Here is a 13,019-nt window from a genome sequence, read left to right on the forward strand (position 1 = left end):
CTATCATAACATTTGGAAGCCATTCAGACTCTTCAACTGTCCAATCAATGTGAAGCACTTGAAAAATGATGAGGCAGTTGGATTGCACCCAAGAGCCCATAAAACCCCGAGAGTAAACAAACCAACTTCCGAACTTGTAGCTCGACAGATTTCTGGAATAGATAAAAACAATGGGAAAAGGTGAAAAGTTTATACTTGGGTATCATAGTAGGTGCCCTTTTAATGATGAACTGTAAAGGAAACAAAACCATTTTACATACCTTTTACATACTCTTCCCAACTTCAAAGCATCTCCGTGTGGCTCGTGCAAAACACGACAGTTGCTCAAGTCCGGTTGCCACCGTGAAAGTTTAATACCTGACCTGGGGTGGGTTCTTAATGAGCTCATGACACTGTCAGTTGCCTCCTTCAGGTGGGACTTTCAGTACCCAAATTGACGGTCATTTTCTTTCTGTCCCATCGCCATTTGGTCCTGATCAGGACCATTAAAATCCCTCCGGTTTTAACCTGCCACCCATGACAAAATTCATATGCACTTCCACATTAATGAGGATGCAAAAAGCAGGAGGAATTTAACCATAGCTTCAGCAGATTAGGGGCTGGTTTAGCACAGTGGGCTAAACAGCTGGCTTGTAATGCAGAGCAAGGCAGCAGCCCGGGTTCAATTCCCGTACCGGCCTCCCCGAACAGGCGCCGGAATGTGGCGACGAGGAGCTTTTCACAGTAACTTCACTGAAGCCTGCTTGTGACAATAAGCGGTTATTATTATTATTATTATAGATCTGTTAAAATTCTTGACCTTAACATTACCTTTCACCTGCTCCACTATCAGAATTTATTACACAATTCGATCAGCATTACAATATTTATTTAAAACTAGGTCAGACGAACAATGGATAAAAACAGAAGCTGGAATCTGAGGGGACACATTTCTTCACTCCCAGCAGAGAACCTCATTAAACAAACGTGTGTGTCAGAGAGAGGACAACATTGTGACCTCAATTCAAGCCTTATAACAATGTCGAGGTGGACCTTGCAGTGAAATAGTTTGATCCTAAAACCTTCGGCGTTTAAGGTGCGAGTCCGGAGTGCAATCCCGCTGCTGTTCAAGTTCGCGAATGGTCCGGCGAAGGCCTGCCATTTCTCGGTTTTTTTCCTCTTGTAAATGCTGCAGCTTCTGTCACAGAGAGAAACAAACTGACAATCAATCTGCTCAGCATTTCATCCTTCCCACAGCAACCATTAAGAGATCCTTGATTGACAAGCGAGGGTGGGAAGGAAGTTCGAGTTTCATAGAATTTACAGTGCAGAAGGAGGCCATTCAGCCCATCGAGTCTGCACCGGCTCTTGGAAAGAGCACCCTGCGTAAGCCCACACCTCCACCCTATCCCCGTAACCTAGTAACCCCTCCTAACCTTTTTGGACACTAAGGGCAATTTAGCATGGCCAATCCACCTAACCCGCACGTCTTTGGACTGTGGGAGGAAACCGCAGCACCCGGAGGAAACCCACGCAGACACGGGGAGAACACGCAGACTCCGCACAGACAGTGACCCAAGCCGGGAATCGAATCTGGGACCCTGGCACTGTGAAGCAACAGTGCTAACCACTGTGCTACCGTGGCGCCCTGTTGAAGCGATATTCAATAAGCATTGGTCTCATCCAATGTCAGAGCAGGTTCGAGGTGTCAAGTGGTCTCCTTCTGCGGCACTACGGTTAGCACTGTAACTTCACAGCACCAGGGTCCCAGGCTTGGATCACTGTCTGTGCAGAGTCTGCACGTTCTCCCCGTGTCGGTGTGGGTTTCCTCCGGGTGCTCCGGTTTCCTCCCACAAGTCCCGAAAGACGTGCTGCTACATGAATTGGACATTTTGAATTCTCCCTCTGTGTACCCGAACAGGCGCCGGAATGTGGCGACTAGGGGCTTTTCACAGTAACTTCATTTGAAGCCTACTTGTGACAATAAGCGATTTCCATTGCATTTCATTTTCATTTCATTTTTCAATTTCATTGCAGTGTTAATGTACGCCTACTTGTGACAATAATAAAGGTTATTATTATATTATTATAATTCATATGTTTGTCTGTACATAAGCATTAATGGATAAGCATGAGTAGAGGATCGGTTAACTGACAGGAAGCAAAGACAGGGTAAATGGACCATTTTTAAGCTGTTCGGTTGTGACCAGTGTGAAGTGTTGGGTACTCTGATCCACAGATGAACCAACACAGTTGCGAATGGTACAACGCAGTATTATTTCAATGAACTATTAACATATTACACTCTGGTATTCAGCACATGGTGAACCTCTGAGCGGCTGGCAATGAGGTCTGTGCCCTGAGCCCTCTCCTGCTCAAGTGCCCAGGAAGTGTTGTGTTCCCTGCTTTGTACTGTGTATGCTCTTGTCCGTGATTGCTGTCGTGTTTGATTGGTCCGTTGATCTGTCCATCATTATGTGTGTATGTATGTGCTGTGATGTTCACCTGAATATCATGACATCCCCCCTTTTTTACAGGATTATGTGCCTACGTGTTTAGAAAGAGAGATGTGTACTGAGTGTAGCTAAATGTGTGTGTGTGCAATATTTACAGCATGTACATGGGGCTTAACTATATACAAGGGGCGATGTTGGGTGTGACATAACAACGAGGTTGTACCATAAACAAAGAACGGGGAAATGTTGAACGATAAAACGAATTCCTGTAACGATAAGAACATAAACATATTAACAAAGTGGTTGCATGAGTTCAATGTATAAACAGGCTCATAAGTCCGGTCTAGTAGGTGGGCGACGAATTCGGGTTGACCGTCAGGGTGGCTCATCATTCTTCACCCGGATTGACCGTGTTAACTCGGTTCCCATCAATGACCGCAACACGGAAGGCGTCTCGGTCATCTGTGTCACCGGTCTGGATGTAGTCTGGGCAAGATTCGTAATGGGGATGCTGAATGGTCTGCACGTTCCTGCGAGGTTGTCGGAATTGTGGAAGATTGACAGGTTGAGCTGCTCGACAGTAAGCAGCGTAGTGGCCCACCTTGCCACAGCGTAGGCATTGTCGGGTTCTTGCGGGACATTGCCGCTTTAAATGTGCAGCTCGACAGTTGCCACACGTCGTGACGTCATGACGTTTGTTGCGCCATTGCACATGCGCAGTTCGGTCTTGCGTCGGGCGCGCCTGCGCATCACGTCCCTCAGTGTTGCCCTAGGTTTTGACGCGCACAGGCGCGGGAGGCCCCGAAAAGTGCGCGAAATGGCCGACGTCGCCCGGGCCACGGGCCGGGAGGAACCCGATCGCCTGGACCTGTACGGCCTCGTGGGGCACCTGGCTCGCCGATCCGGCCGCGCAGGACCCCCTCCGCGCCGATTCGGTCGCCTGAAATTGGGCATAGCGGCTAGTCGCATTTTCGTGCAGGACACAGGCTTCGATTGCGGAGGCTAAGGTGAGGCCTTTTATTTTTAAAAGCTGCTGGCGTAGGGTGTCCGAGGCGACCCCAAAAACGATCTGGTCCCGAATCATGGACTCTGAGGTGGTGCCGTAACCGCAGGACTGCGCGAGGATGCGGGGATGGGTGAGGAATGACTGAAAGGGCTCATCCTTACCCTGCAGGCGCTGCTGGAAGACATACCTCTCGAAGCTCTCGTTGACCTTGACGTTGAAGTGTTGGTCGAGCTTGAGAAGGACCGTCTTGTATTTGGATTTGTCCTCGCCTTCCGCGAACACCAGGGAGTTGTAGACATGGATGGCGTGCTGCCCTGCGGTGGTGAGGAGGATGGCGGTCTTTCTGGTGTCCGAGGCGCTCTCTCTTTCGTTGGCCTCCAGAAAGAGCTGGAAGCGCTGCTTGAACAGCTTCCAATTTACGCCGAGATTCCCAGCGACTTGCAGCGGCTGCGGTGTGTTGACGGTGTTCATGGCGCAGGATGGCAGATTTGTGGGTAGGTGTCAAATCACTCCTGGTATCATGAAGTGTTGGGTACTCTGATACACAGATGAACCAACACGGTTGTGAATGGTACAACGCAGTTTTATTTCAAAGAACTATTAACATATTAAACTCTGGTATTCAGCACATGGTGAACCTCTGAGTGGCTGGCAATGAGGTCTGTGCCCTGAGCCGTCTCCTGCTCCAGTGCCCAGGAAGTGTTGTGTTCCCTGCTTTGTACTGTGTATGCTCTTGTCCGTGATTAGCTCTCTTGTTTTGTGTGTTGATTGGTCCGTTGATCTGTCCATCATTATGTGTGTCTGTATGTGCTGTGATGTTCACCTCAATATCATGACACAGTGGAGTATAACAAGCATAGGTGCTGCGGCCTTAGTAGTTTACAACCCATATTCATGGGCAGAGGGAAGAATGTGTAGGCCCGAGGCCTGCAGGCAGTATTTTTTGTAATCTTGTACTTTATATTTTATTTTTGCTTTGCTCTCAAATTTAAGCTTATAGTGAATATTTAAAGTCATTTTGTATTCATTCTCACTTTGGTAGACATTGCTGCTAACCCAGCTAAGTTTGTGCTTTGATCAATAATAATCAGACCTTGTTTTAAGTTAGTGCCATGCAGTTGGTATTTAACGACGGGCGCAATTCAATAGAAAAAAAATCTGTCTGTTTAGTGGCCACTGAGGAGTCCAAAACGAGAAGTGTAAGGACAGCTATTTTATTACAACGTAAACTGTAGACACAGTCCACTCCAAGTCCCAGCCGGGGCTACACACACTCGGCTTCCATCTGGGCTGGCTTTTATGCAGGAGTCCATTATTCCATTGAACAGTCCCGTCCCTCAGCAGGGTAACTCGTATTCCACGAGGCTCTGGGAGTGTCCTACATCAACAGGAGGAAGTTCCACACCCTGACGTCCAGCTCGTGTGCGACCACCTGAGGAAGATCATGGATGTATGTGCCCACTTCCCAGGTACACTGCACAACAGCCACATCCTGGGGTAGTCGGACATCCCTGCCCTCTTCGAGGACCACTCGAGGATGGTTGGTTGGCTCTTGGGGGATAAGGGGTACCCACTGTCGACCTGGCTGATGATGCCAGTCCGGAGGTCGGTGACCCGTGCACAGACCCGGTACAATGAGACCCATGTGGCCACTCAGGTTGTCACTGTCGGTGCATCGGACTCCACAAGATGCTCTTCAGTCCTCCCTCAGAGGGTCGCCCGCTCTGTGGTGGTCTGCTGTGCACTCTACAACCTGGCACAGCGGCGGGACGACGTGTAGAGGTGGAAGGGGGGGAACATGTGGCCACCTCCGAGTAGGAGGACGAGGAGGGGCTGGACCCGCAGGACCAGCCAGTGGGTGGAGGACAGATGGCGGTCCCTGAGGACAGAGGACACCCCCTGTCCCACCCACCCTCCTCCCATCACTCAGCCTTCCCCCTCCCCTCAACCCATTTCCTGCTTAGCCTTCCATGCTCCAACGCTGCGGCTGGATGTGTCCCCAGTCAGAAGTGGAGACAGCCTGCTGCCCACTGCTTCCCGTGGCCTTCGATGTCCCTGGCGGGCACCCTCTGGGGGCTCTGGGATCAGAGAGCTCCGGCACACTTGACGGCGGCACATGCCCCACTGTGCTGCCCTGTTCAGGGTGCTGACTGCGAGACATGCCTTTGCCAGAGGGGTGGTTCTAGGGAGGGCTGGTAGGTGCCGTCGCTGGTTGGCACCCAGCGCCCCCACTCCCTATTCGGTGCCCATCGAGCCCTGGGGTTGATCTTGGTACGGAAGGCAGTTGGATTGCTGACCCTGCACCATCTGGCTCTGCCAGTACTGGCAGCTCCCCAATGTCTGCAGCACTGTCAACATCCTCGGTGATGCTTCTCAGTGACTGGGACATGCTCTGAATCACCTCAGTGATGCCCGCCTGAGACTGATACATGTCCCGCTGCGCCTCATCAAGGTCCACCTGGTACTGGGTTATGTCTCACAGCAACTGCGTCATTCTACCGGGGCGCTCAGCCATGGCCATCACTGCCTGAGCCACGCCATGGACACCTTCACTCATGCTGCCGGCGTCACGCACCAGGCTGTCCACTGCGGTCACCACCCTAGCAATGTTGGCCTCGGTGCCAGTGTTGGTGTCTTTCATCGTGGAGGTGTGGGGAATGGTAAAGCTTGTACCAAGAGAATGCTAACTTATCTCCCAATTTGGGGGGGTGTCATGGGACAGACCAATTTGGGGTTATTATTTGTGTTCAACAAACATCTGTCTTTTCTTCAGATAGACACAAAGAACATAGAACATACAGTGCAGAAGGAGGCCATTCGGACCATCGAGTCTGCACCGACCCACTTAAGCCCTCACTTCCACCCAATCCCCATAACCCAAAAACCCCTCCTAACCTTTTTTGGACACTAAGGGCAATTTATCATGGCCAATCCACCTAACCTGTATGTATTTGGACTGTGGGAGAAAACCGGAGCACCCGGAGGAAACCCACGCAGACACGGGGAGAACGTGCAGACTCTGCACAGACAGTGACCCAGCGGAGAATCAAACCTGGAACCCTGGTGCTGTGAAACCACAGTGCTAACCACTGTGCTACCGTGCTGTATGGTCTCCTTTCAATACCGCTGTGTTTCTTCCGTTTTACTTATTTTTCTTTCTTTATATAATATATATTTTCATAGATTATCACAGAATTTACAGTGCAGCAGGAGGCCATTCGGCCCATCGAGTCTGCACCGGCTCTTGGAAAGAGCACCCTAACCAAGGTCAACACCTCCACCCTATCCCCATAACCCAGTAACCCCACCCAACACTAAGGGCAATTTTGGACACTGAGGACAATTTATCACGGCCAATCCACCTAACCTGCACATCTTTGGACTGTGGGAGGAAACCGGAGCACCCGGAGGAACCCCACGCAGACACGGGGAGGATGTGCAGACTCCGCACAGACAGTGACCTGGAATTGAACCTGGGACCCTGGAGCTGTGAAGCAATTGTGCTATCCACAATGTTACCGTGCTGCCCATTTTCAATTATAATTGTTATATTATTGTTATATTCATGATTTAAAATTCAATAAAATTGTTGTTTTAACACAATATTTGTCCTCGTCGCTCATTCCTGGTACATCCAGACTACGGCTTGCTTTGATTTGATTAATTTTATTTATTGCCACGTGTACTGAGGTACAGTGAAAGGTATTGTTCTGCGTACGGTCCAGGCAGATCGCTCCATATATGAAAACATAGAACATACGATAAATACATGACATAAATATATAAATATAGGCAGCAGGTGAAGTACACGGTATGTAGTGCTACAACTGTGGAGAAAAAGCGAAGAGAAATCAGTTCAGTCCATAATAGGGTCATTTAGGAGTCTGGTGACAGTGGGGAAGAAGCTGTTTTTGAGTCTGTCCGTGCGTGTTCTCAGACTTCTGTATCTCCTGCCCGATGGAAGAGGTTGGAAGAGAAAATAACCCAGGTGGGAGGAATCTTTGATTATGCTGCCCGCTTTCTCAAGGAAGCAGGAGATGTAGACAGAATCAATGGATGGGAGGCAGGTTCGAGTGACAGGCTGAGCTGTGTTCATGACGCTCTATAGTTTCATGGTCCTGGGCCGAGCAGTCGCCAGACCAGGCTGTGATGCAGCCAGATAGGATGCTTTCTATCGTGCATCTGTAAAAACTGGTAAGAGCTAATGTGGACATGCTGAATTTCCTTAGTTTCCTGTGAAAGTATAGGCGCTCTTGTGCTTTCTTGGTCGTTGCGTAGGCGTGGGTGGACCCACGTGATGTTTACACCTAGGAACTTGAAGCTGTCAACCATCTCCATCTCGGCACCATACTTACAGTTGTGTGTGTACAGGGAGTATAATAGGGGGCTGAGTATGCACCCTTGCGGGGCTCTGGTATTGAGGACTATTGTGGAGGAGGGGGTTTTGTTTATCCTTATTGACTGCGGTCTGTGGGTCAGGAAGCCGAGATTCTAGTTGCAGAGGGAGGAGCCAAGTCCTAGGTTTTTGAGTTTTTATGTGAGCTTGGCTGGGATTATGCTGTTTAAGGTAGCCATGATGTGGAGATGCCTGCGTTGGACTGGGGTAGGTACTGTAAGAAATCTTACAACACGAGGTTAAAGTCCAACAGGTTTATTTGGAGTCACTAGCTTTCGGAGCACTGCTCCTTCATTAGGTGAGTCACTTAAAAAAAATCAAGTAATATAACCACAAGGCATCCACAATCGCCACAGGGAAAACAATTCCTCGGGCTTCTCTCTGTCCCATCCTGCTGGAAAATTCCAAAAACTTTAAAATAATGCTGAAAACGCACCTTACTGAGTTGGCTGAAAACTGCTTCATTTTGCGTCTTTTCACAGCTCTCTCCTAGCACAGAGCACACTCCAGGAGACAGACAGACAGACATAATTTACAGTGCAGAAGGAGGCCATTCGGCCCATGGAAAGAGCACCCCACCCAAGCACACACCTCCATCCTATCCCCGTAACACAGGAACCCCACCTAATCTTTTTGGACATTAAGGGCAATTTATCACGGCCAATCCACCTAACCCGCACATCTTTGGACTGTGGGAGGAAACCGGAGCGCCCGGAGGAAACCCACGCAGACTCGGGGAGAACGTGCAGACTCCGCACAGACAATGACCCAAGCCGGGAATCGAACCTGGGACCCTTGAGCTGTGAAGCAACAGTGCTAACCACTATGCTACAGTGCCGCCCAGTTAGATGGCCGCACTACACAGCTCTTAACCCCTCTTTAAATATGGTTTTCTCCTTCACCTTTTCTTTTGTGAGGGCCACGAAGAATCCAGCACGAGTTTGTAGATTTAAACAGAGAGTAAGTTTGTACAATATGTACAGGGCAGCAGTAATTCACCACCGCTTTTTTCTCCAGCTGGTACCACACTGCCAGCTCTGTTTGCACAGCTTCACTGCTAATGGTCCACCCCCCCCCACCCTCATTGGGGGAGCTCAGACTCCCCAACATGCATCATGGGATAACCAATAGTCCCCAGTCAATAGGGTTCGGGCAGGTTAGAGCATTTTCCCAAGTAAATTTATCCTTTGTCTTTTTTTGAAATTTATCTTTCCCAAGGATATAAAAATCTTTTATCTTCTTATGGCCACTGTTGTGTTGGGTGCTCTGGATCCGTGGAACACATACAGGCCACCAACACTTAAAATAGTGCAACACTATTTTATTCAGTTAGAAACTGTTGAACGTACTTTCACTGTGGTGAACACGATGTTAGATTAAACTAAAGACCTATGCCTGTCCGAACCAGTCTATGCACTCAGCACATGGTGAAGATCTGTGCTGTAAGCTGTAAGCTCTGTCCTTGTAGGAGGCTGCATCCCGAATGAGCAGGAACTCTGATGCCCTCTGTCTATATAGTGAGTGTGCTCTAACTGGTGATTGGCTGCGGTGTTGTGTGTGTTGATTGGTCTTGCTGTGTGTCCATCAGTGTGTGTGTCTGCACCATGATATACTGGTGTATATTATGACAGTCGCCACTTATGGGTAAAATAAAATGTAATAACTTTGCCTTATTTGTTTATGACCTTTTCCAGTTGTAAACCCCTTTCATTTCCCTTTGAAATCTTAACAACTGAACCTCACCAACCCTTTTTATCTGGGTTTGAAAATTTCTGCCCAAGTCATATTTACCTGCAGAAAATTCAGCCCGCCTGATTTACTTCAAATTCTTGCCTTTCACACCAAGACCCTTTGATGTTCTGACCTTGCACCCAAGTGTCTACACTTTAATTAAATTAGTCACATACACAGACCCACACAGACCCATACGGTGGTTATCTCTGCTGCTTCACAGCTCCAGGGTCCCAAGTTTGATTCCCGATGTGGGCCACTGATTTGATTTGATTTGATTTGATTTATTGTCCCATGTACCGAAGTACAGTGAAAAGTATTTTTCTGCAGCCAAGGGAACGTACACATTACGTACATAGTAGACAAAAGAATAATCAACAAAGAATATTGACAAATGGTACATCGACAAACAGCGATTGGTTACAGTGCGGAACAAGGGGCCAAACAAAGCAAATACATGAGCAAGAGCAGCATAGGGCGTCGTGAATAGTGTTCTTACAGGGAACAGATCAGTCCGAGGGGGAGTCGTTGAGGAGTCTTGTAGCTGTGGGGAAGAAACTGTATCTGTGTCTGGATGTGCGGGTCTTCAGACTTCTGTACCTTCTGCCTGATGGAAGGGCCTGGAAGAAGGCAATGCCTGGGTGGGAGGGGTCTCTGATAATGCTATCTGTGCAGAGTCTGCGCCTTCTCCCCGTGTCTGTGTGGGTTTCCTCTGGGTGCTCCGGTTTTCTCCCACAAGTCCTGAAAGACGTGCTTGTTAGGTGAATTGGACATTCTGAATTCTCCCTCTGTGTATCCGAACAGGCGCCGGAGTGTGGCGACTGGGGGCTTTTCACAATAACTTCATTGCAGTGTTAATGTAAGCTTGTGACAATAATAAAGATTATTATTATTACGATTATGCCTGATCATCAAGTTCATTATACAACAGCTATTTTTTAAAAATGGGTTTTGCGTCAAGAGTCACTGAAACCAATACTGGGGATGTGGGAGTTGTGTTTTTGGGGTGGTCGTCACCTGAACCATGGTGTGACTAGTGTTCTGGTGAGACATATAACTAACGTGGTAGTGAGGTAAATAGTGAGGGGAAGGCATCATGCAGGAGGAGATGCAGAATTTCAACAGGGAAACATTCAGGTAATCGACTTGGGTAATCTTAAAGAGATACATTTTTGTTACAGCTGGTTAAACTGTTCTGGGATAAATTTGTAAATACATCAGACTTCTGCGAAAGCTTTCACAAAATGTGTCTCTCTCTCTTAGCTCCACCCAGCACCGACATCATCTCCCCAAGCTGAAAAACAAACTAACTTTCCAGGGACTGAAAGCACATTAACTCCCCAGGGATTGTCCTCAGTCAAACCACAGTGCATTAGCCTAGACTGAAAAACACATCCCTCTTGGTCAATTTCACCTGCTGGCTGCTAAAAGCTCCCAGGCCCTGAAAGACAGAATTCTTTTTTTTAAAAACAGGACCGCAGCAGTCACTCACATTCTAACCCCGGGCTTCTACCCCTTAAACTGCCCGAAACATTTACAATCACCTTTTTCCTAAAATCTTCCAGTCGTCGCACAGAGTTCCCAAGTGCCAGGGGGAGTGCCGGGGTACCACCCTGCCCTGTCCCCGACCTCCCAGAGGTCTCTAATGGCCTTCGAGACCCCCTAAGGTGCCATTACACCTGGTCCACATTTGTGGAAACCCAGTGCTACACGGCGCCCTGGCGAGATCGTGCCGACGCGGCCATTGACTCCCGGGCACTGGGTGAAAGTGGCATCCGGGTATTTAAATGAGCCGATCAAATCGCGCCAGGCAGAATGAGTCGGAGTGCACTGGGCACAACATGGTCCCCGAATCGCACCCAACATCTCTTATAACTAATCTTTAAGTAACACATTTGACTCTCTATTCTTGGTTACCCAATACCATTTTTTCCCAAGGATCAGAAGTAATAATCCAGAAATTATTCCCTTCGCAGTTTTTCTTATTAATTTAGCTCCAACCGGCTCAGAATTACATTCCTCCGCAGAACTTATTTCCTAATCCTATCTGTGTTATTGTTACCCAGGTGGCCACGGCAACTTGATCCTCTGCCTCCCGCTATCGATTCTGCTCTAGCCCTGAGCAGATGTCTCAAACCCTGGCATCGGGCAGGCAGCAAAGCTTTCTAAACCCGTGCTCTCAGCTGCAGGAACCTGTGCTGAACCCTCTGAGTACAAAGGCATGTACAAAAAAGGCATGTGCAGCTTGGCCTGCAGCTCAATGACTCTGAGTCAAACCTCCTCGAGCCATAAACACTTACTGCAGGCGTGCTTGCCCCCAATCACACAGGCCTCCAGGGGCTCCCACAAGCTACAGCCCTGATGTTTCACCTGTCTTCCCTTCCTTAATGGATTTTAATTAATTACTTAATTATATTATTCACAGGGAAGCACGGTGGCGCAGTGGTTAGCATTGCTGCCTCACAGCGCCATGGTCCCAGGTTCAATCCCGGACCCGGGTCACTGTCCGTGTGGAGTTTGCACATTGATGTACCATCAATGACCACGTGATGAATGGTGAACTATTGTGGCTTTATTGTGCTAAATGTAAAGCCTCCTGCAGCTGGACCCGAGAATGGGTGCAGTGCAGGAGAGCGTACACTTTTATACAGAGCCTGCTGGGTGGAGCCAGCAGGCTGGGATTTACCGTAATAACTGGAGTACAATGGCAGAGTACCATAATACATGTAATGTATGTTCAGTGGCTTACCACATTCACCCCCTGTTTAAAAAAAGAGCCCAGCGGGGGTGAAGTGAAGTTACAAGTCGAGTCTGTCGGGGGCTGTGACCCTCTGCCGCAATCGCCTCAGCCCCGGCTGTTGTGTGGGCACCGATGTGGGTACCTGCGACTCCGGGAGCGTGATGTCCTCTCCTTCTTCACCCAGTAGTTGAGCCGGTGGGGGGACGAGCACCGCTGGGTGACGGTGATAGTCGCTGGTGGGGGGTGGGGGGGAACTGCGCAGGGGCGGGGGTGGTCGCCACCGGAGGGGGAGGAGACAGTACCAGGCCGGGGGTGATGGTGATGGTGGATGGGGAACCAGCGGGTGCTGATTTGTTATGTTCTCGGTGTGACATAAGCGGCTTCCTTGTGGTGCACTTGACAAAGGAAGGTTCAGACGTGGAGATAACTTCAACACGTTTATTAAACTATTTACACTTCTATTACTCGGGTTCGACACTACTGCTAATCCTACTATAGCTACCCAGACTGCCTAACCAGTTGCTGCAATCCATGTGGTGGGTGTAATATTGAATCAACCCTGTGTCTGTACTCACTGACTGTCTCCACTGGAAAGAGGCAGATCACGTGTGTGGTGTCTTTTATATATGGGTTGGTGTAATGCCCCCCTGTGGTCGTGTCACCTCTGTGTGTATCGTGAATGCCCATTGGTCGTGTCCTACCTAACTGATC

General features: G+C 49.0%; 1 protein-coding gene across 2 annotated transcripts in view; it reads right to left on the reverse strand.

Moving 5' to 3' along the window:
* Positions 1-857: 857 nt before the first annotated feature.
* LOC140429062 (coiled-coil domain-containing protein 152-like) overlaps positions 858-13,019 on the reverse strand; it is a 215,387-nt gene continuing 203,225 nt past the window's right edge. The window contains exon 9 of one of the 2 annotated variants that reach the window (XM_072515599.1): positions 858-1,177. In XM_072515599.1, the coding sequence (XP_072371700.1) occupies positions 1,055-1,177 (123 nt within the window). In that variant the 3' untranslated portion in view covers positions 858-1,054. Of the gene's footprint in view, positions 1,178-8,993; positions 10,433-13,019 lie in introns of those variants that run through there. The other variant, XM_072515600.1, reaches the window with a different exon arrangement.

The sequence above is a fragment of the Scyliorhinus torazame genome, chromosome 9 (assembly GCF_047496885.1).
Source record: "Scyliorhinus torazame isolate Kashiwa2021f chromosome 9, sScyTor2.1, whole genome shotgun sequence".
Lineage (NCBI taxonomy): Eukaryota > Metazoa > Chordata > Chondrichthyes > Carcharhiniformes > Scyliorhinidae > Scyliorhinus > Scyliorhinus torazame.